Source organism: Nomascus leucogenys, chromosome X (genome assembly GCF_006542625.1).
Source record: "Nomascus leucogenys isolate Asia chromosome X, Asia_NLE_v1, whole genome shotgun sequence".
Lineage (NCBI taxonomy): Eukaryota > Metazoa > Chordata > Mammalia > Primates > Hylobatidae > Nomascus > Nomascus leucogenys.
In genome coordinates this window covers 115,812,521-115,836,881 of record NC_044406.1, presented here as the reverse complement: position 1 = coordinate 115,836,881, position 24,361 = coordinate 115,812,521, and the positions used below count along the sequence as shown (strand labels likewise).

Sequence of the window (24,361 nt, the reverse complement as noted above, 5' to 3'; positions counted from 1 at the left end):
AGCACCCAGAGGGAGCAGAAGGGGCCCCTGATCCTTGCTTGCTCACCTTAGACTTCAGAGGGGTCAATCATATCTTCTTTCCACAGTGAAGAAGTCTCACTTTTCCAGAGTGAAGGAGTCGGCGCCTGAGCCCCTCTGCCCTCACCACCGTGCCCTGGGGATCCCTCTGCAGCCCAGCCCAGAGGGCCAGGGCCGCGGGGCCTACCTTCCTCGTGGCCGTCGGCTCGTTTTCCTGGAGACTGGGACTCCGGCTTTGTCGGCTTCCGGTGCTTGTGCTTTCCCCTGACTCCATTGTGCTCTTTTCCTGAATCTGAAGCCCCCCTGGGGCTTTTCTTGGTGGATTCCTGGGGGTCACTGGGCAGCTTCCGGCACTGTGGAGAGGTAGAGGGTCAGGTCTGAGGTCAGTTTCGCTTCTTAAGAAAGCTCTCCCGGGGTTGAGCTGTGTGTCCCGTTTCTGATCTAGAGGCATGAGCTGCCCAGAGTGGGGGACCAGGGGCAAGGGGCCGTGCACTGCCTTCCACAGTGGGCGACAGGGGCTCTTTTGGACTGAGTCCAGGGCCCCAGCTAATCCCCATAGGCGTCCACATCCCATCACTTTAAAGAGGTCTACAGAGTCTGCGTTCACAAGCCAGTGAATAAACACCCAAAGTCATTTTAAAAGGTGCAAAGTCAGGCCCCATACTCTCTGTACCCAAACACCAATGGAGAGACCGGCATTAAACAAAATGCCTCTTCTGCAAGTTGGGAGACTACATTGTTCAAATAACTTCACTGTGAATGGTATTGCACCAACAACTGAAAATAATTCTCAGTACAGGCCAACTCAAGAAAAACTGTCTCTTTTCACGTGTAAATTAATACCAGAAAATAGATTCAACTAAGGTAAGAAGAAAAACATGACACAGGAGCAATTCAAATATCCTCATATTTATAAAACCCAGTGAAAAGGCCCAGGCAGTATTCATAATGCCACTTTATACTCTGTAGCACTTTCAACTTTTCCAAATGCTCTCATCTCCATTATTGGATTTTATTCTCTCCACAACCCTGGGAGGAGAAGCTAATATTATCCCCACTGAACAGATAAGAAAATGGAGGCTCCAAGACAAAGGGTTGAATGACTTGTCCAGGGTAACACACAACTCCATGTGTCCACTGGCTCAGGGACTGCCACTTACCAGGCCAACCCGCAAGTTAGCACATTTGTGCTTGCAGTGAGAAAGACCCAGGACTGGGACTAGGACCCGGGGCTCCTGGCCCCCAGCCCGGGCTTCCGGGCATCAGCTCTTGCTACCTATCTTCCCCGAATCACTTCCTCGACTGCTTCAGCTCAGCTTCTCCCACGCCCACTGCCTGGTGCATCTAAGAGGTACAACGGCTGTGCTCACACACTGCAAGGACACTCTCAGCCTAACAGTCGCGTATTCTCACGAGCTTTGAGGTCTCTCTGTGCCACTAAACAAGAAATAGGGCAATGTAGGGATTTCCAGTATTCTAGTATGCAGGGAGTGCAGAATAAGCAAAACGTTGGAATAATAAAAGCAGGTCCGAGGAGGAAAGGAAGGGTTAAACTTGCTTGAGCTGTTTTTCCCCTAAGCTGACCCATGCCTCGCCTGCTAGAAGGTTATCGTGGTGTACCTCCAGCTAAGGGGATGGCACATACCTTACTGATGGAACATTTTCGGGGGCGGGGGCCTCCTAGTTCTCCAGGGACAGGGAGTCACCACTACCCATCAAATTCCAGGACTCCTCCTATCCCATGAACTCCTCCTGCTTCTTATTTTCACCAGAGGCCTGAGCTAAAAATTCAAGTTCAGTTTCCCCCTTGGCTTACTGCCAGTTCCTACAAACCAAAGTGTTAGAAGGAGGAAAGCATTGGTTGGAAAGAGGAAGATGAGGAACTACTGCTTAAAAACTGACCTTCAGGTACGGCTGGAGAAAAACTATTTTAACTCAGGGGGAATAAAGTCAAATGCACATACATCTGAACATGTCCTATTTATTTCTGAATATCATTCTTAGCTGGCTCTTTCAAATACAGATCATTAACTTTTACTTCCGAAGACAAAAACAAGTAAAACAGAACATCTAGCAGGGCGCAGTGGCTCAAGCCTGTAATCCCAGCACCTCAGGAAGCCGAGGCGAGTGGATCACCTGAGGTCAGGAATAAAAATATTTCACACACTCCAACTTATGCATGAAGTTGGGAGGATGGGGAGACCGTGTGAGATGAATGTTCTGGTTAACAGAGTTTTGAAATATTTTCCAAAGAGCTTTCCAAGGAATGAGAAGACAATAAAATACACCCAGCACCAAATGAAGCAGAACTCCCTCTCTTTGCTGGTGATGCAGAAGGCCCTTTAGGATCCTGAGAGGCCTTGGGCAGGTGGTATTGGCAACAGGAGACTATTTTCACTCTTGGCCAAGCCCTGAAAGGGGCTGTTTCAAACAAACACCTGATCTTAGTTTGCTGATCAACAGCTTCCTTCTCAGGAAGGTGGCATGTAAAAAAAAAAGAAAGAACGAAGTGATTTGCACTCCCAAAAAATAGACATTTACTAAATCCTTACAGGCAGTTGCGAAGAGCTGCTTCCAGGCCCCCGATCCTGTCATTTTATTCTCTGCACTCTGCATTTGACAGTGGGCCCACTGAACTGTTCATCTAATATAGGATGGGGCAGTGCCCACCTGTCACTGAGTCATCTGTAAGACATAAGCTTCATGAGAGGCGGGGCCACATCTATTTTGTTTGTAATGCTAACAATAACAGCAACCACTAACACTAACTGAACACCTACTATGTGCCAGATACTACTCTACACACTCATGTATATCGCGTTCTTTAATCTTTTTTAAAATGACAGCTTTACTGAGATATAATTTATTAAGACATACCATGCAATTCACTTGTGTAAAATTCAATTGTTTTTAGTATAGTCATAGAGCTATGTAACCATCCCTACTTATCTAGCTCCAGAACTTTTTCATCACCCTGAATGGAAACCCAATACCCATCTCCCCAATTCTTCCATCCTCCCCAACCCTAGGCAACCACTAGTCTACTTTCTGTCTCCATGGATTTGCCTATTGTGGACATTTTATATCATCATCTCATTTAATCTTCACAACAACTCTATGAGTAGATACTATTATTGCCTTGTGTATAGATTAAGAAACTGAAGGCCATAGAGATTAAATAGCTTGACTAATAGCACACAGCTAGGAAGAGGTGGGGCCAAAATTCAAACCCAGGCTCTGTGTCTGGCTCCAGGGAGCATACTCCTCATCAATCCACGATACCACCCTCCTGAAGAGGTATTCCCATTGCCTGGGAAGGACTGGCATACAGTGGCCATGCAACAAAAACTTGCAAAACATTCAGTGAAACAGTTCCACGGGCGGAGAGTAGAAGATGGCCAGGTGAGGTGGCTCACGCCTATAATCCCAGCACTTTGGGAGGCTGAAGCAGGAGGATCACTTCAGCCCAGGAGTCCGAGACCAGCTTAGCCAACATAGTGAGACCTCGTCTCTACAAAAAAATAATTAGCCAGGTGTAGTGGTACACACCTGTGGTCCCAGCTACTTGGGAGGCTGAAGTGGGAGATTGCTTGAGCCCAGAAGGTGAAGGCTGCAATGAGCTGTGATCTAGCCACTGCACTCCAGCCCGGGTGATAGAGCAAGACCCTGACTCAAAAACAACAACAACAACAACAAAAACAAAAACAAAAACAAAAAGAGAGTGGAAGATAATATGGTATAGCTGAAGAAGAACATGGACTTTGGAACCAGAGACCAGAGTCTGAGTTTTAGCTCTGCCAGTTAGTAGCTGTGTAACTGGGTAATGCATCCTCTCTGAGCTTCTGTTTCATTTATTTTCTCACCTGTAGATTGGTGCAGCATTCACCTCATATGGTTACTGTAAGGATTAGATAACAAATGTAGAAACACAACTCTAACGACATGAATTATTATTCTTATTACCACCAAGTGCAGATGGCAATTACCTGCCAAATGTTATATGCTCTACTGCGTCATGACCCACGTTCCTACTTCACGTGTCTCTGACATACCAGGGTGGTTGTGAGGTTTGTGAGTTAAAAGCCACCCAAATACCTATCCCAGGGGTTCTTAACCTGGAGTCCCTGGGTGAGCTTTGGGTGATGGGGCAGAGGTCAGGTCCATGAACCCCCTAAAATTATTGGCAAAATTCTGAGGTCACGTTTCTGGGGACAGGGTCCATAGCTCTCATTAGCTTTTCAAAATGGTCTATGGTCCAAAAAAGACCACAAACTTGTGCCACAGCCAAATTCACAGTGCTCTAGCCAGAAAATTTGTCCCTTAGTGTACATCAACATCTAACTTGAAAGCTTGCTAACAGAACTTCAAGTTGCTCTAGATTTTTAATAAACCCTATCCTCAAATGTTTCAAGATTCTCCTTGGATCACCAGTAGCCTCTGGTCCCTTCTGGGGGACCAGGGGATTCTCATCAAGTGTTCCCGGCCCACCTTTTTGCCTAGAACTCTGCCACCATCCATAGCCTGTTAAGACCAACACCCAGACACCCAACCTGCCTTGCCCATCCAATCCCCAATGGGCCAAAACCCAAAGCTGCTGCCTCAAGCATTCGAGCGGGTAGAAAACTGATTAGCACAGAAGCCAAGTTGGCTCTGACCCCAAAAGGCTCCCAGCAAATCCTAAGCAGGCCCCCCCACCAGCGGTGCAAGGAACAACCCCGTCAGAGGCCCCTGCTCTCCCCATCCCTAAGTTCTCAAGGCCAGTGTTCTCTCAGTAAAGGAAAAGGAAGAATGGTTATTCAAGGAAGAGCCTGTTATTCATTGATTTCCCTCAGCAATACCTTCTTCCGCTTTCCGACCTCATCTGGGACAATGGCTTCCCTACCCCAGGGACGGAATCATTTCCCACATCCTACAAACTACAAGCCAGCCTCTCCCCATGCTGAGACACCGTATATGGAAAATGTGACCTAGGGAGGGGACAGCAGGTCACTATTCCTTTTACAAAAGCCTTCCAATCCGTTCAGTTCACACAGCTGCCCAACAGCACTGTGTCACAGGGTAGGGGTCACAGGAGGTTGCTATCCGTGGCACGAAGTAGACCAGCGGCGTCTCGGCCCCACCCTGGACCTTAGCTCGGCACTCACCTTGGGTCTGTGGGAACTCCGGACCATGGGCTTGGCTTGTGGCTGCAGCTGCTGCTCTTCGCTGTCCTTCTCTTTGCTGCACTTCATCTTCTTGGGCGGCAGAGATTCTGTCACATCATCTGGCTGCCACTTGTTCTTGCAAGCAAAGACCCCTATGCTTTCCTGTTTTACTCGAGCCTGCCCAGCCTTAGCCCGAACTTCAGTTTGGCCCCTCTGGGGAGCCACTGGGAGGCCATCAGCCCGGAAGCAGGTGGCTAAATTGAAGACCACATCACCATCCACCTTCTCCATTTTCACTCGCCCCAGATCCACCTGGCTTCCAAGCTGTGGGCGCTCTGTGCTGGAGCCCCTCCTGCTGCTCGGAACCACGTCCAAGATAAGTTCCTTGGGGTGGCTGTCGTGAGGTAGCAAAGGCAGCTCAGGCATCTTAGGCAGGTTCTGGGGGGTGGCCAGGACCAGCTCATGGGACATGTAGGTGGCCAGCACTTGGTTCTTAGGCTTCGTGTCTCCTGCCAGCTTCAGGCCACAAGCCCCCTGGGGGCCTTCCATCTTAGGAGTGCTGTCAGAGCAGAGGTGGCTCTCTGATTCCTCAGGCCCCTGATTCATTCGAATGTCCCCACCACTAGGCTGAACAGACAGTGCCAGGGTCCCGGTCTGAGGGCTGAGGGTCAAGAGGACAGGATTGACTTGTTCTTCATAAGGCTTGGCAGCAATCCGGCAAGTTTTGTTCTTTGTAACAGGGTCCTGCTCTGGAACAAAGGAGCCCCCAGGCCGTGGCTGCCCCTCGGGAAGTCCGTGCACGGCTTCGCTGGAGCTGAGAGATGGCACACCAGAAAACTCCGAAACAACGCTGGTGGGCCTGATGGGCGCCCCCTGACTGGGGGTCAGCTGCCCGGCACTGGAAATGCCAATGGAAAGCAGAGACGCCTGGTGGTACGGGGACCAGCCAACAGGCAGGACCTGGGTGCTGGTAGGTTTCCCATTGACTGAACACCGGGGATAAATATTTGCCGGCCCCGTGGGTTTCCACAAAGAGAGTTCCTTGGTTTGGCACCCTGGCAGCCCAGGGGCAATGCGGGCTGGGGTGTATCGTTTCACTGTGCTTGGCTGTCCCTCAGCACCAGCCTGGCTGCTCTTTTTGCCACACGTGGCACCAGTGCCCTTCGGCTCTCCTTGATCAATGATAGAGATGGGCTCCTGCTTGGGGAGATGGCGGGGGTCACGGTTGAGGCCCAGGTTGGGGTCTTTGTTCAGCAGCAGGGATGCAGGCACTGGGTTGGCCACTCCCACGTAGGTGCCAGGAATGGTGCTGATCAGCGCGGTTGAGTTCTTCACCCAGGTGCTCGGGTCCCCATTCCTCACGATCTCGGGAAAGATGACAAAGGGCGAGGAAGTGGAGCCCAGGCAGGAGGTGACATTGCCACCGGCAGCCTGGGTCGTGCGCTGAGACCTGGACAGGACTGTGGAGAGGAGGGCCTTGCTGCTGGTGTGCACGGGGGTCAACACAGGCATGGGGGGTGTCTTGCGCTGGTTCGGCAATGGAAGCTTCTGGCGGTTGGACTTGGAGGATAGATCAAGGGGCATCTCGCTGCACTCAGGTGGAGAGGCCATCTCTCGTTCCAGCTGTGGCGGTGACTTAAGAGGAGAGAAGGTAACGGAAGTCCCTTCTGTTTGCTGCTCGGTGCCACTGGGCATCTTGGCGGGGTGCGGTGGGGCTGAGCTCCCACTGGGGGCTGGCAGCAGAGGCTGTGGAGTTGGAAGCACCTTGGCAGAAGCAGTGACGAGGGAGGTATCTGCCAAAGGCCCAGGGACCCCATCGGGTGCAGGCTGGGTGGTGGTGCTACCAGATGGGGAAGTGCAGGGGAGCCTGTTCACCTCCAGAGATACCAGCTTGGAATCCGAAGTCAGAGGCCGGGCTACAGAAAATGCATACGGGTAAGAACGGAGCTCCGGGGAGGCTAGCACGCCTGGGAGACACCTGTCCTGCAGGTAGGACGGCAGGACAGGGAGCGTAAGAGTGGAGGAAACCCCTAGAGTGGTTGGCAGTGTGGCCACACTGAGCGGCTGCCCACAGCTTGGAGGTGGGATATATACCAGCGGCTGGCTTGGGGTCAGCACTGTCCCTGGCTGAAAGGACAGGGGGACTTTTTGCATAGCTGGTGCCTGAGCTGCAGGAAAGCACACTCTACTCAAGCTGAAGGAGGCCGGGATGGGTGCAGAGGTGGGAATGGCAGCTGGTGTGGCAGCAGGCATGGGTGTAGGGGCTGGAGTAAAGATGGGGGCTGGGGTGGGTGCAGGCACCGGTGTAGGAGCAAAGGCGGGGATGAGGGTGGGGGTAGAAGGTGGGCCGGAAGATGGGGTTGGAGTGGGCATGGGCACAGACGGAGGAGCAGGGGCCGCTGGAGGCGTGGATGCTGGCATGGGAGCCAGAACCGGAGTGGGGACGGGAGCAAGAACCAAGGTCGGAGCTGAAGGGGGCACAGGAGCCTGGATGAGAGCCAAGGGAGGAGCTGAAACTGGGACTGAAAGCGGGGCAGGAGCTGGAGCCGACAGGGGAACTGGGCCTGAAGGGGGAGCAGAAGCTGGCACAGGCACCAAGACTGAGGCTGAAACGGAAAGGGGGTTCGAGTCAGAGATGAGTGTGGGCACTGACGGTGGCGCCGGAGCCAAAGCTGGGACAGGTGCTAAGGGAGGGGAAGGAGCTGGAACCGAAGTGGCAACTTGGACTGGAACAAGCCCTGAATGGGGGACTGGGGCAGGGACGGAGAGGGGAACCTGGAATGCATCTGGAACAGAGGGAGGCACGGAGGCCGAACCAGGAGCAGGGGGACAGATAGGGGCTGGCAGAGGACTGAAGTTAGTGGTAACCAGGGGCAGGGTCCCCTCCACAGGGACTCCAGTTCCCAGAGTTGCCAAAATGAAAGTATTCTTCTCTCCAACACCTTGCCGAGAGTCCAAAGCCTTTACTCCGGCAGGTGAGCAGTCAACCTGTTTGTTCATTTGGGTGTTGAGTGGAGTCCAGGAGCAGTCGGCCCTGCTATTGCTGGCCTCGGTGCTGTTGGATGCGGGAAGCTTGAGCTCGTCTCCTGGGCTGCTCAGGGGCACCAAGAGGCCCTCAGCCTCTGCCACATTCCCAGTGTAGTCCATTTTTGGCTGGGGATCGTCAGGCTTGTCTTCTGACTTGTGCCCAAGTTTTTCTGTAGCACTGCCATCTGGGTCTGCCCCCCGGGCATTGCTGCCACTTCCAACTGCCGTGAGCTCCACCTGCAACGACAGGATAGCATGCACATCTCAGCCAGCTCCCTGCAGATGGTGCAAGTGTCCTGAGGCCCCTGAGAGGCAACTGCTGGTCTTCTCTGCAACTCGACCAACCAGGTCTCAGAAGACACAGAGGGCAGCCAGCCAATTTGTGTCCCACCAACACCAACTCCTGGGAGAGACCCTGTCCCTTCCTGCCCACTTCTTGGGATGGCAGGCTGGGCACACCTCCCAGGCAGCTCAGCTCCATCCTTTGGTGGACAGCACGTGGCTCCATAAAGCCTCTTACCTTGGAAAAACTGCTGCTGACACAAAACTCCTGAGATCCGAAGTGCTGGCAGTCGCCTGTCGTTGACTCCTCATCAGAAAGAGGTGCTCTTCTAGCATGGAAGATACAACCAGAGAAGGGACATGAGGCCCAGGATTTGAGCCAACACCACCTTCCCCAGAATGCCTCCTGCCTGCCTGGGTCCCCATAAAACCTTCCTGTCTCACTTCCTGTAGTAACTTGTGAGGGGGATTACAAGGAACTAGGGGTTCCTGGGTTCCTGGTTACAAAGCAGAGGCTCCACACCTAGCTTTGCAAGTCTCTACCAGAGCCCAGTCTGACTAGACTCCCATCTTCGGACTGTTTACCCTGTTTTCTAGGGCTCTTGCCAGGAGTGTGGACACCCTAGCACTTTTACCTTTTCCCTGAAGCTTACCTGCCAAAATGACCATCCAGGATGTACAGGGCATTGCTCAAAGGGGAGAGACATGAGAACCACTGAATGCCTCAAAAGGCGTACAAAACCCATTTTTCTTTTAAATACAATCTTATTTTAAGTCTCTAAGGGCAGCTGGCTGAAAGTGTCATATGGGTAATCCTCTTCTAAAACAAATAAACCCCTGTTGTGTTTTCAGGTCTAAATCCGAATCATCACCTATTCACCTCCTGGCTTGCCTAGAGCAGAGACACGTTTATTAGCACTGGTAATGATACCACTTGGAGGCCACCAGGTCACTGGGTGCTGAGAGGCATTTTAAGAATACTACTTTTTTCCCTCCAGGAGACACTGCCCCCTTTTCTAGAGTTCTAGTCAACACCCTCCCTTCTACCCTCCTTCTATCCTTGCCTACATCCTATCTACTGCCAGCACCCCTCCCCACCCCCCCCATCAGTCTCCCAGCACCACTTTGTTCTCTCTCGTCCGAAAGGCCTCAGACCCCAAATTCAGGTTCATATGCCCCAGAGAAAAGGGCTCAAGGCCAGAGAGCTGGGTCCCAAAGGAGGAAAACTCAAATGCATCTCCCCCTGCTCAAAAAGTCTTCTCCAAATTTCAGGTGAGCATCACAGAAAATTGTACATCCTGACAAAAAAAAAAAAAAAAAAAAAGGGAGGGGGTGGTATCAGACTGGAAGGGTGAAGTTACCCACTGAAAATCTGGTATTTTAAGTACAGCAAGAACTATTAGGCTGGGCATGGTGGCTCACATCTGTAATCCCAGCACTTTGGGAGGCCAGCTGAGGTGGGTGCATCACTGAGGTCAGGAGTTCGATATCAGCCTGGCCATCATGGTAAAACTCCATCTCTACTAAAAAATACAAAAATTAGCCGGGCATGGTGGCAGGCACCTGTAATCCCAGCTACTTGGGAGGCTGAGGCAGGAGAATCGCTTGAGTCTGGGAGGCGGAGGTTGCAGTGAGCCGAGATCCCACCACTGCACTTCAGCCTGGGCGACAGAGTGAGACCCTGTCTCAAAACAACAACAACAACAATAAAAAACTACTGCCCCCTGCCCTTGGGAGCTGTGGGTGGGAGTGGCCAAGGAGGAGGTTTAGGTTAAAGAATAAAACCCCAACACAGATGCTGCAGTGCGTTTCCTGGGTGGGCAAGGCACAGGACTGCTCTGTGTGCCCCTGGGGAAATACACTGTGCCTGAGGTGACCTCCCTTTTTTATTTCCTTTTCTCCCTCTTTTTTTTTAGATTGAATCTCGCTCTGTCGCCCAGGCTGGAGTGCAGTGGCGCAATCTTGATCTTGGCTCACTGCAACCTCCGCCTCCTGGAATCAGGCAATTCTCCTGCCTCAGCCTCCTGCGTAGCCAGAATTATAGGCATGCGCCACCACGCCTGGCTAATTTTTGCCTCCCTTCTTTAGAGGCTCACCCCAAGCTCCTGAAGACAGCCCTGAAGAAGCCAGCTCCCGCCTCCCCAGTCACCCTAGCCAAAGGGCAGTCAGGGTGCTGGAGCCAACCCCAACAAGAAGGGGGAGGGCCCTGCTAACTTCCTCCCTCCCACTGAAACAGGGACTCCAAAATTGTACCTGGGGCAAGAGAAGCAAAAAAGGCAAGGGGGATCACCACGGGCCTCTCCCCATCTTTTCAGGGATCCAGAAGGGGCTAACCGAGGGGGAAAGGCTTGTTCCCTTTAAAAGGCAGTTGGGCTGGCAGAAGTGGGAGGGCTCCACTGCTGGAAGTGACTGTTGGTGACAAACAGAAATGACTGTAAGGAGAGGCAAGGGCTTTAGATGCAGTCAGGGTGGTCTCAGGGAAGGGGAGGGAGGGAGGGCCTGAGGGAAAGGGAAAACATACTTTCACATCAACTCCTGAGAGACCACAAAAGCGAGACCTATGCCCAGCCTTGGGCCGGGGGAAGCGTGTTCCCACTAGACTTGCCAGGGATGGTTTTAGGGGGAGTACTCGAGGGGAAACAAGCAGCACTTCCCCCAAGCAACCCCACATGGGAAGGTGCCATTTATTTACATTCTTTCCCCTCCTGGCCATACAAAAGGGAGTGGGCTGCAACCTCACTCCCCCCTTGCAAGCTCCCACCCTGCCTGAAATCACACCTTGAAAGCAGAATCCCTGCCGTCGAAGGCAGCTGCCAGAGAACCACAGAACCAGACCAAGCAACAGCAGTCCTGGCCACTCCAGCCATACCCACACCTGAGTCCAGCCCCGAAGGCGCTGCAAAATGTCATGCAGCCGTGTTTCAAATCCTCTGAGAAGAGGGGTGGGCAGAGCTAAGCAAACATTAACTTGCTCCATTGAGAGAAGAGCCTGGGACAGGAGTAACTTGCAGGGGAGGGGGCCCGGGAAGAGCTGGGTCAACCAGGCAAGGTTATGAGGGTGCAGCTGGTGGAGGCGGGCGGCAGGAGGGAACAGAGGTCATAGCAGGCTTCAGTCAGGACTGAAAATCAATCCTGCTGTTTCTTCCCACCACAGAGGAGGCAGAGCTGTTATGTTCAAGGCTTTGTGGAACTTAAACCAGAAACGGCCATGACCCCTCAGGGCCGTTTCCCTAATTATTAAGGGCTAGCACCACTGTCAAACCGGACCCTCTTCAGTTCCTGCTGGGCCCAGACTACCCATAAGAGAAATATACCACCCAGCACACACCAGGCTCCTTACCTTCCAGTCCTGGGAGACTTTCCCTGGTTCGAGTCCCATAGTACCCCAAGATTGCCTTCATTCCAACTTGGACCTTCCCCAAACACACTGTGCTTTTTTTTTTTTTTCTTTTAGACAGAGTTTCTCTCTTGTTGCCCAGGCTGGAGGAGTGCAATGGTGCGATCTCAAGCTCACTGCAACCTCTGCCTCCCGGGCTCCAGCCTGAACCTCCCGAGTAGCTGGGATTAGAAGCATGCACCACCACGCCCAGCTAATTTTTGTATTTTTAGTAGAGACGGGGTTTCTCCGTGTTGGTCAGGCTGGTCTCGAACTCCCGACCTCAGGTGATCCACCTGCCTCAGCCTCGCAAAGTGCTGGGATTATAGGCATGAGCCACCGTGCCCAGCCACACTGTGCTCTTATTGTCTCAGGGAAATACCAGCTCTCACCTCAAACTCCTACTCATTCCTCAAGCCCGGGCTCAAATGCCACTGCCTCTGGGAAGCCTTTCCTTATTCTCCCACCAGAAGGTTTGTCAATCTTGCATCTGGACTCCCACTGGACCCGGACATACTATTCTAGGGCACTCACCACCAATGTACTAGAACTATTGGTTTGCTCTCATTATGTTGAATAAATGTTTGTTGAATGAAAGCATGAATTAATCCTAGAAGGGATGCAAGCAGGCAAGCAGACACATTTAGCTGTAGGTTTGCATAGAGACGGCCACCTGGGGCAAGCCGCAAGCCCATGCCTCCTGTTCTGCGGTCCTCAATTGCAGCTGCCAAAGCTGGCAGGCCTCTAAAACATCACTTTAAGAGTTGAACTCCAGGCACAGCTTTGTACCCCAAATTCCTAAATTCTACAAGTTGTAAAGGGCCAAGGAAAATGATTTTTAAATAAGGTGAGATTACATTTTGGAAACCAGTGATAGCATGGCCTAGACTGTAGCAAGAAGGTGACAATAAAGGGTGGATGAGATCAAAAGTGACAACACTTAAAAGGTCATCTTAGGCCAGGCGTGGTGGCTCACATCTGTAATCCCAACACTTTGGGAGGCTGAGGCAGGTGGATCACCTGAGGTCGGGAGATCGAGACCAGCGTGACCAACATGGAGAAAACCCGTCTCTACTAAAAATACAAAATTAGCCGGGTGTGGCAGCGCATGCCTGTAATCCCAGCTACTCGGGAGGCTGAGGCAAGAGAATCGTTTGAACCTGGGAGGCGGAGGTTGCAGTGAGCTGAGATCTCACCATTGTACTCCAGCCTGGGCAACAAGAGCTAAACTCCATCTCAAAAAAAAAAAAAAAAAAAAAAAAAAAAAAAAAAAAAAAAAGTCCTCTTAAGCACTAGGCACAGGTTTAGGAGGGAAAATCTGGCTGGGCATGGTGGCTCACACCTGTAATCCCAGCACTTTGGGAGGCCAAGGCAGACAGATTGAGATCAGGAGTTTGAGACTAGCCTGGGTGACATGGTGAAACCCTGCCTCTACTAAAAATACAAAAATTAGCCAGGCATGGTGGTGCACTCCTGTAATCCTAGTTACTCAGGAGGCTGATGCACGAGAATCACTTGAACCCAGGCGGCGGAGGTTGCAGTGAGCCAAGATCGTGCCACTGCACTCCAGCCTGAGCAACAGAGCAAGACCATCTCAAAAACAAAAAACAAGATGGAGGGAAAATCAGATTTTGAGCCTACTTCCTGGTCCTTTCTTGGCAGGGATTTACAGTAGATGGTGAACTAAGGTAACTTGTCTGTTGGCCTCTTTTTTTATTATTATTATTATTTAATTTTATTGTTTTTGAGACACAGTCCTGCTGTGTCACCCCGGTTGGAGTGCAGTGGTGTAATCTTGGCTCACTGCAACCTCCACCTCTCGGGTTCAAGTGATTGTCTTGCCTCAGTCTCCCCAGTAGCTGGGATTACAGGCATACACCACCATGCCTGGCTATTTTTTTTGTATTTTTAGTAGAGACGGGGTTTCGCCATGTTGGCCAGGCTGGTCTTGAACTCCTGACCTCAGGTTATCCACCCACCTCGGCCTCCCAAAGTGCTGGGATTCCAGGCATGAGCCACAGCACCCAGCCCCGCTAGTCTTTTGAAGGCTCTAGTCCAGATTTCTGCATCAAAGTCTCAACTACTTATAACTAGGTCAACACGACCTGCCAATGAATACTTACGCAAATCATTATCATCACCCTGCCTTTCCCTAGATCATCTCTTAGTGATCATCTGAGGACATGCTTCATATGTAAAGGAAAACACTTCTTCCTGAGCACCTGAGAATTTTATCTCATTTTCCATGGTCTTGACTCTTTGTATCCTAAAATTAAATTCCTTTTAAGCCCATCTCTAACTTGTTCCTCAGTACAGAGAACATTAAGCTATCAGGCACTAATGGCTTAAGAAAATAAAAAGGTCTATTCTGCTAACCTTGACCTCAGACAAGTACATAATTCTCCAGTTAGGAACAGAAGAAGAAAGTAGATAAACACAAAGACTTCCATTCCTTTTCCCTTCAAATTACCAATACTCCCCCATACACACACACACACATTTCTAAGATTTACTCAAGAAACGTCAGATCTTGAATCCCAGGGAAAGCCATATTGTTCTGTGTCTTGGTGATTTATCTGATGTATATTTGAATTTAAACAATCAATGGATTGAAACAACAAAAAAACACCAGCAAGCATGAAGGAGCAGTGCCTTCTCTAAAAATGGGAGAGGCGGCCGAGTGCAGTGGCTCACGCCTGTAATCCCAGCACTTTGGGAGGCTGAGGTGAGTGGATCATGAGGTCAGGAGTTCGAGACCAGCCTGGCCAACATAGTAAAACTCCGTCTCTACTAAAAATACAAAAATTGGCCAGGTGTGGTGACATATGCCTGTAGCCCCAGACTCTGTCTCAAAAAATAAATAAATAAATAAATAAATAAACAAACAAACAAACAAATAAATAAATAATAAAAACGGCCGGGCACGGTGGCTCACGCCTGTAATCCCAGCACTTTGGGAGGCCGAGGCGGGTGGATCACGAGGTCAGGAGATTGAGACCATCCTGGCTAACACAGTGAAACCCCATCTCTACTAAAAATACAAAAAATTAGCCGGGCTTGGTGGCGGGCACCTGTAGTCCCAGCTACTCGGGAGGCTGAGGCAGGAGAATGGCATGAACCTGAGAGGCAGAGCTTGCAATGAGCTGAGATCGCGCCACTGCACTCCAGCCTGGGCGACAGAGTGAGACTCCATCTCAAAAAAAAAAAAAAAAAAAAAAAATGAGAGAGGCACTGCAGCCATCACACACAGCTCTTTGACCAAGGGTTATGAAAGTCGAATATAAATTCTGAAGGCCATTTTGAGTGCTTTGGGTATGGGGCATGATCAGGAAATGGCACATCTTGGTCAACCAAATATTCTGGGGAACAGATAACTGAAAACACACACACGTGAGGCAGGTGTCACCAACTCTCAAGACTATGCTAGGCGGTCTCAACTTCCTTTGATACTTCATAAGGATCTCACTTCAAATCAGAATTAGCCTCATGAGGTGGGAAAGCGCTGACCACCAGAATGCCCACTGCCAGTTCCCAGTAGAAATCTGAACAATAAAACCATCTTTCTTCCAGACCTAGATCAGGGACTGAAAATACCTTACACATATCCTTGAGCACCAAACTTTGATGCAGCAAATAAAAACTGCAATCGCTGGCCAGGCATGGGCGGTGGCTCACACCTGTAATCCCAGCATTTGGGGAGGCTGAAGCAGGCAGATCACTTGAGCTCAGGGGTTCGAGACCAGCCCGGGCCACATGGCGAAACCCCCGTCTCTACAAAAACTACAAAAAAAAAAAAAAATTAGCCGGGCGTGGTGTTGCTTGCATGTGGTCCCAGCTACTGGTGGGGCTGAGGTGGGAGAATCACTTAAGCCCAGGAGGCGGAGGTTGCAGTGAGCCAAGATTGTGCCGCTGCCCTCCAGCCTGCATGACAGAGCGAGGCTCTGTCTCAAAAAAAAAAAAAAAAAATTGCCATTGCCTGAGCTTCCCCTTACTCCACAGTCTGACAGTTGTTAATGAGTAGAAAAGTGCTAGCTGGCAAAAGGTCATTTTTTTGGCCTCCTCACCTTCATCTGAAAAGAGATAGCATGGCAGATCAGGCCACTCACACAGCCCCATCCCCATCCCACCACAGGAAAATTAGAAACAACTAAGAGTCTCCTCCCTTGGGTCCCTCCCCAGGCCCTATTGTATGCAGCTATCCCTCTGGTGACGAGGTACTGCTCACTGGAGGCCAGCAGCGGCCACCTTCCCAGCCTCCTCACCTCTCCTCGTTGATGCCACACATGCGAATCCGGTCAGAACTGGTCCAGTTGTGCACGCTGCTGTAGAGTGGTGCTGTAGAGATCATGACAGCCACTCACCACCAGATAGGACCTGCTGTGGCCACTCCCCCTGGGGAAAAGAATTCCAGAAAATCAAAACTCGTAACAGGGACAGCTGCTTCAATCACCTTTTACACAGCAATGTTTCAATAAAGGTAATTACAGCATCAAAATGTTAAAGCAGCCAGCCTGCTATGGAAAATTAAGGTCTAAACCGGGAAGAGGGAGCACCAGCTTTCTAGGAATCCATAGGTTTCAGGATGGAGATGAGGACATTGTTAATCACCTAGAGTGGGTTTTAAATTATCTTAAAAGACAGATATGCTTGAGTGTTCGAGGAAATTCAATCTATTTCAGACAAATGAGATGACAGTATATATTTCTACATACATTTAGCCTAACCGACTACAATTAGAGAGTCATACCCATATATGAATGGTGCACTACAACACTACTAGTGACCTTTTTCTCGTCTACTCTCTAATCCGTGGGTACTGAAGTATTTGAGTGACGTAGCCAATTTACACTCTTCAGAGGAAGCACATGCTCTTTTTTGTAAGTCCATCAAAAATACTCCATTGACTTTGAGTTGGACATAACGCATGTATCTAACCTGGTTTCAAGCTCCCTCCAAATCAGGTGCGGTACTCCTTGCACGCTGACCACCAACAAGCAAACAAACAGAAAGCAACGTTCCATCCAGAACCACCTGTTTCGGCAGGGCGCGGTGGCTCATGCCTGTAATCCCAACATTTTGGGTGGCCGAGGCGGGTAGATCACCTGAGGTCAGGAGTTTGAGACCAGCCTGGACAACATGGTGAAGCCCCGTTTCTACTAAAAATAAAAAAATTAGCCTGGCGTGGCAGTTCGCACCTGGAATCCTAGCTACTCGGGAGCTTGAGGCACAAAAATCGCTTGAACCCAAGAGGCGGAGGTTGCAGTGAGCTGAGATCATGCCAACGCACTCCAGCCTGGGCCACAGAGCAAGACTCTGTCTCAAAAAAAAAAAAAAAAAACCACACGTTTCTGTCCTTGTCCCTTCCCGTCAGTCTGTTATCTCCATGTTCCACCACTCTCTTCAGCCACTGTCCCTCTCTCGCTTTCACAAGCAGGGCACAGTCAATTTACCTTCTAGAAAAAATGAGGCACCAAGAAAAAGCTTTATCCAATGAGCTTGTCTTGAGACCCTTAAGCTCTTGAGTTAGCTTATTAGCTAAAATCCTTATTCATTGAAGTTCAACTGAACGGAACCCTACAGTGATCAGAATTGAATGCTGTTCTCCACTTTCCAAAGTAAATCACAATAAGATACAGTTGTATGAGGGATTTGTTTCATGTATCCATTTTTCAATTTTCAGAGATTGTCCACATTCAACACAGTATCACAATTTATTGCATTCCTACTATGAGCCAGCACCATCCTAGGTACTGAGGATTCAACGATTAACAAAACAGAACAAAATGCCTGCCCGTGTGGAGCTTACATCCCAGGGGGATGACATGGACAATAAACATGTTGAATACTTCTATGTCATAGCATGTTAAATAGTTCTATGTCACGGCATGTTAGAAGATAGTACAACAGGCCAGGTGCAGTGGCTCATGCCTGTAATCCCAGCACTTTGGGAGGCTGAGGCAGGTGGATCACCTGAGGTCGGGAGTTCGAGACCAGTCTGACCAACATGGAGAAACGCTGTCCCTACTAAAAATACAAAATTAGCCACTGTGGTAGCGCATGCCTGTAATCCCAGATACTCAGGAGGCTAAGGCAGGAGAATTGCTTGAACCCAGGAGGCAGAGGTTGCGGTGGGCTGATATCATGCCATTGCACTCCCACCTGGGCAACAACAGTGAAACTCTGTCTCAAAAATAAAAAAGAAGAAGAAGGAGGGGCCGGGCGCGGTGGCTCACGCTTGTAATCCCAGCACTTTGGGAGGCCGAGGCGGGCAGATCACGAGGTCAGGAGATCGAGACCACAGTGAAACCCCGTCTCTACTAAAAAATACAAAAAAAAAATTAGCCGGGCGTGGTGGCGGGCGCCTGTAGTCCCAGCTACTCGGAGAGGCTGAGGCAGGAGAATGGCGTGAACCCGGGAGGCAGAGCTTGCAGTGAGCCGAGATTGCGCCACTGCACTCCAGCCTGGGCGACAGAGCGAGACTCCGTCTCAAAAAAAAAAAAAAAAAAAGAAGAAGGAGGAGGAGATAGTACAACACAGACTAAGGGGCAAGGGCACAGTCTAGGGTGGGGAGGGCTACTGTCTGAAACAGGGTAGGCCTTGCTGTAAAGGAGACATTTAAACCATTGGAATGAGGTGAAGGAGCAGCCACGTGGATATTTGGGAGAAAAGCATTCCAGGCTGAGGGAAGAGTGCATGAGAAAGTCCTAAGGCAGGAGGTTGCCCACAAAGATCAAGGGAGAGCCAGAAGGCCAGTGTGGAGGTGGTAGGAGAAGAGAGGAGAGAGGCATCCACCCTGCCTGGGCTTTATCCTCCTCCTCATCTCTGCAGAGTGGGATACGTTGCCCTCGCTCCTTCTCTTTATTCTCTCCCTTCTCTTGTCTTTCCTGATCCACCGCCTGATGGCTTTTCCGGGGCCCTTCTCTTCCACTGCCCAGCCCAAAGACTTGGGCATTCACTGGGGCCTGGCCTTTCCCTTGATCTTTGTCTCTCTTCACCTCTGCCACCCTCTCCCATTTCCTCCCCTTTCTATCTTTCAAGACTTCTTCCCTCTTTCTCCTCATCCCCCTACCCATCTCTCTCTCTTTACTCTTCCTCCTCCTCACCTTTCTCTCCCCCTATTATTCTCCCAGCTGTTCACCTCTTGCCTTTCTCCTCTCTCTCTCACACACACACAATCCCCTCTCCAACTTTCTCCCCATTCCCACCTCTCTCCTTCCCTGTCTTTTTCTTGCTTATCTCACCTTCCCCATTTCCCTCAGTCTCCCATTCATTCTCTCCTCCCTCTCCCCCTCCTTCCCCTTCTCCCTCCCCTGTGCCTCCCCCTCCCCTCTACTCTTTGGCCTTCAGTCTCCCTCTTCCGGTCCCTCCCTGGTCTCCCTCTGTCTCTTTTCCTCCTAGTCTGCCTTTTGCTGGCTCTCTCTGGCTTCCCCCACCCATCTCTCTCCCTCTGTGCCAGTTGTCAGCCCTGCCCTGCCTTCTCTCTCAGCTCATGAGCTTCCACAGTTTCAGCTCGCCCCTTGATGCGCTGATGACTCCCAAATCTGTATCTCTAGCCTTGGCCTCTCTCCTTAGGCCCAGACCAGAATTTCCAGCTGCCAGCAACTTGCTGTTAATTGGATGACCACCAAGCCCCTCAAACTCAACGTGTCTCAAACCATACTCATTATCTGTTCTCATAAACCTGCTCCCCACCCCCATGCCCAGTACGCAGCGTGTTTCCTGGCTTACTTAATAGCACTACTGTCCCCTAGCCTGGAAATTTCCGCCTTGTCGTCTTCAACTCCTTCTCTCTCCTGCCACCCATATTCAATCAGAAGTCAGGCCTTAATAATGCCATCTCCAGCCTTGCCTTCTACCCTTCTTGCCACACCCTGGTGGAGGCCCTCATCAGCTCTCACCCAGAATATTATAATCACCTCTTAACTGCTCCCTCTGCCTTCAATTTCTTGATTCTACAATCAATTCATCTTCTAAAGCGCCAGTTCGATCATGTCACTCCTTCCCTCCTCAAAAGCTTTCAATAGCTTTCCCCGGCCTCTAGCATCCAGCCAGCCACTGCCTTCAGGGCCCTCATGACCTGGCCTCAAACCTCCTCTCCAGCCTCCTCTTCCACCACATCCTGCCATTTCCCCACCACTCTCACCACCCCCAGCTCCCAACCCTTCCTAAACACACCATCCAGTTTCAGGACTCTTCTGCCTCCTCACCCTGAAATGGCCTCTCCTGCTTCCCCCTTCCTCTCCCTGTCTTCTCTCAAGACCCAGCTTAAATGTCATCATGTCATCCCCCAAGCCCCAGCCCTTGAGTTCAGTTAACCCCTCCCTCTCTGGTTATCCTCAAGCATTTACTCCCTACCTCTTCCACAGCACTGGTTCTTAATTCTCCTCTCTAGCTTGGTTAGTTGGGGGCAAGGCATGTTTGTCTCCCCCACCAATCAGCTACCTAAGGTAAGAAATCCTTGGCCAGGCACGGTGGCTCACACCTGTAACCCCAGCACTTTGGGAGACTGAGGCGGGTAGATCACCTGAGGTCAGGAGTTTGAGATCAGCATAGCCAACATGGGGAAACCCTGTCTCTATTAAAATACCAAATTAGCCGGGCATGGTGGCACATGCCTATAATCCCAGCTACTTGGGAGGCTGAGGCAAGAGAATCGCTTGAACCTGGGAGACGGAGGTTGAGGTGAGCCGAGATCGCACCATTGCACTCCAGCCTGGGCAACGAGAGTGGAACTCCATCTCAAAAAAAAAAAAAAAAAGAAAGAAAGAAAGAAAAATAAATAGCATCCTTTTTTGTCTTTGGTTCCTCCACGACACCTTACGTATAGTAACTACTCAGTAAATGCATGTTATAGGGAACTGAATTCTGGATAAGAACTGAAGTGATGGCCTTGAGAAATCACAAGAAGCAAAATCAACAGCCACCCCCCGACACACACACACACACACACACACAAAGCATCCACCATGTTTGCTTACTACAGAAAAACCTTTGTACTTCAATGAAAAAACTATGCACTGTCTATAGTATAACCTTCTGGGCTATCTGATTTTAGCTCAGGTTATTGTCTTCAAGCTATTTTGCATCTTTGTAATTGCAGGTAACTGATGTATATGCGAAGTCTGTCTTGTCCCACTGAGTTTGGATTGACTTTCCTCCCCACTGTAGAAAAACTACTTTTGCCTCCATTTGCAATTTAATTCCTTTACTCCATATAAATTTGTGCTTTTTGACTTTTTGTTTGAACCAGCTATAACATCTGTCTGGTTCTCTTGTTGATTAATGAGTAAAATAAAATCTTTTAACACGTGTTCATTTTTGTATCTGTACTAGAGTCATGATTTTTTACCTTTTTTCTGACAATTATCTTTTAACATTATGAAGACAGTTATGTGGGTTAGCATAATTTTAGAAATATTTTTAACAAGGACCCCGTTCCCTGAACATCCTGGTTAATCAAGTTTTGACTGTTTCTCAGAATATCTTGGAATATCCCCATTTTAACCAACAACACTGGTTGGGCACAGTGGCTCACACCTGTAATCCCAGAACTTTGGGAGGTTGAGCTGGGAGGATTGCTTGAGTCCAGGAGTTCAAGACCAGCCTGGGCAACATGGCGAAACCCCATCTCTACAAAAAATTAGCCAGGCATGGTGGTGGGTGCCTGTAGTCCCAGCTACTTGGGAGGCTGAGGTGGGAGGATCACCTGAGCCTAGGAGGTCAAGGCTGCAGTGAGCTGAGATTGTGCCACTGCATTCCAGCCTGGGTGACAGCAAAACCCTGTCTAAAACAAAAACAAAAACAAAACCAGCTCAGCCTATTGGCTGATACCCCAGGTACTCATTTAATCTTTTCTCTCTACTAAGCATTAGAGGACTCGGCCAGGCATGGTGGCTCACACCTGTAATCCCAGCACTTTGGGAGGCCGAGATGGGTGGATCACCTGAGGTAAGGAGTTCAAGACCAGCCTGGCCAACATGGTGAAATCCCATCTCTACTAAAAATACAAAAAATAGCCGGGCGTGGTGGCAGGCAACTGTAATTCCAGCTACTCGGAGGCTGATGCAGGAAAATTGCTTGAACCCAGGAGGCAGAGGCTGCAGTGAGCCGAGATCGCACCACTGCACTCCAGCCTAGGCGACAGAGTTAAGACTCCGTCTGGGGGGGGAAAAAAGAATTAGAGGACTCAAGCAACGGAAGGGGCTGTTCTTGCCATAAAATGCATTTCAGGCCCGGAGCAGTGGCCTGTAATCCCACTGTAATCACGCCTGTAATCCCAGCACCTTGGGAGGCCAAGGCAGGTGGATCACTTGAGCTCAGGAGTTCGAGATCAGCCTGGGCAGCATGGCAAAGCCCCACGTCTACAAAATACAAAAAAATAGCCGGGTGTGGCTGTGCAAACCTGTGGTCCCTGCTACTTGGGAGGCTGAGGTGGGAGAACTGCTTGAGCCCAGGAGGCAGAGGTTGCAGTGAGCTGAGATTGCGCCACTGCACTCCAGCCTGGGCAACAGAGGGAGACCCTATCTCAAAAAAAAAAAAGATGTGTTTCAACACAAAGTACAAGTTTTAGTTGCTACTAAATATCTATAGGCAGCAGGTATTAGTGAGGCTGGATTTTTCACTCTCAGGTTTCGTATTGCTCTATTCAGAGAGGATTAGGATTAGTAGTATGTAGAGTCTGGGACAGAAATCAGAGGGGGAACACTGGCATTTGGAAACAGAACATCATACAACATCACCTAGATGAAGAGCTTTTAGGCCAAAAAAAAAACAAAAACAAAAAATAAAACCGAGTTAAAATATCAAAATAATTACTATATAATACATGTTATGACCACGTAGAGAGCAACACTGATTCTGGAGAACCCCATTTTCACAAGATCCTCAAGATGGAGCATCCACTTAAATCTTTGCCTCTCAATTTTCTATCATGATTTTGTCCCAGGAGCGCCACTTCCTATCTGAAGCCCACTGTTGCTAATTAACAGTAGCCTTTGCAGATGAGAGGAGAGGAGGGGAGGGATAAAACACAGGCAGGAGAACACTGACACTGAGCTACATGGTCTATACAAGAAGGCAAGATTGGTCTTCCCCAGCCAGAGGGAATACAAAGGGAACCTCTAAAGCGGCCCTAGAGAACAGGCTCCTGACTGCGTGAATGCTCACAGAAGGGAGGAGTCAGGACAGTCAATGTCAACCAGTGTTTCCCCAGCCAGAATCACCGAGGAGCTTGTTCAAAATACAGATTCCTAGGTCTCATCCTGGAGATTCTGATTCAGTAGGCCTAGGGGTTTGTTTTATTATATTATAGCCAATCAAATTAGTATCCCAGGAGAGGTGAGCAAAAAGGAAAAGCCTTGCAGGCATGCCACACTTGGTAAGCGCCGCTGGTTTACACACTTGTATGCTGGCTTGCTTTTGCTTGAAGCACTGGTACTCATGTGTTCTCCCTTCCCACCTCCCCCCACCACGCCGCCCACTCTCCCTCTCTCTGATGGAAATCATCACATCAAAAGCAAAGTTCCAAAAAGGAACTTGGAAGAAACTTGGTAATCCCAAATGACCCAGGAAGCACAGGCACAAGGATATGAAATACCTCAAAGGATTTTCCCAGATGTCACAACCATGTAATTGTTAAAGAAATGAACAGCTGCATGGCCCAAGAATCAACCCTGGTCACTGCCTTGAAAGGCAGAGGAACCACTGTGAGCTATCCCTACTTTGGGGGAAAAAACTCAAAAGATATATTCAACTCATGGTGAGGACAAAGGAGAGCATGTGCTCTGCCAATCCAAAGCCGTAAGTGTGGCTGGGAAAAAAAATATATATATACATATATATATATATGTAAAACTTCAATTTAGGAGGCACATGCACAGAGAAGTAAAAGGTCTGCCCAAGATCCCAGGAAATGAATCCAACAAGTGGGCAGCCAAGAGCAGGTAGCCAGAGACAATCACTACACTACAGAACAGGAGAAACCAAAAAGAAAAGGAACTAATGGGAGAGCAATAACTTTTTTTTTTTTTTTTTTTTTGTGAGACGGAGTCTCGCTCTGTCACCCAGGCTGGAGTGCGATGGCGCAATGTTGGCTCACTGCAACCTCCGCCTCCTGAGTTCAAGCGATTCTCCTGTCTCAGCCTCCTGAGTAGCTGGGATTACAGGCATGGGCCACCATGCCCGGCTAATTTTTGTATTTTTAGTAGAGACGGGGTTTCACCATGTTGGCCAGGCTCGTCTCGAACTCCTGACCTCGTGATCCACCCACCTTGGCTTCCAAAAGTACTGGGATTACAGGCGTGAGCCACCGCCCCTGGCCGCAATAACTTTAAAATGGTGAAAAATAGCAGCTAAGCTGAGGGCGAGCAGGTAGTGGAAGAGAAACCATAATGAAGCAGAGATCTTTAAAACAAATCCAAATAGAACACACTAGAAGACAAGGGCAGGTGTGATAGGCATAAAAGAAAAGCCCATCACATGCAATAACCAAAAGAAAAAAAATGAAATAGGGGAA

General features: G+C 49.8%; 1 protein-coding gene across 3 annotated transcripts in view; it reads right to left on the bottom strand.

The window, feature by feature from the left end:
• BCORL1 (BCL6 corepressor like 1) overlaps nucleotides 1-16,248 on the bottom strand; it is a 51,736-nt gene extending 35,488 nt beyond the window's left edge. For 2 of the 3 annotated variants that reach the window (XM_030807371.1, XM_030807373.1), the window contains exons 1-4: nucleotides 16,110-16,248; nucleotides 8,710-8,800; nucleotides 5,163-8,426; nucleotides 206-371 (exon numbers count right to left, since the gene is read on the bottom strand). In XM_030807371.1, coding sequence (XP_030663231.1) covers nucleotides 206-371; nucleotides 5,163-8,426; nucleotides 8,710-8,800; nucleotides 16,110-16,195 — 3,607 coding nt within the window. In that variant the 5' untranslated portion in view covers nucleotides 16,196-16,248. Of the gene's footprint in view, nucleotides 1-205; nucleotides 372-5,162; nucleotides 8,427-8,709; nucleotides 8,801-10,724; nucleotides 10,881-16,109 lie in introns of all 3 variants that reach the window. The other variant, XM_030807372.1, reaches the window with a different exon arrangement.
• Nucleotides 16,249-24,361: the final 8,113 nt, after the last annotated feature.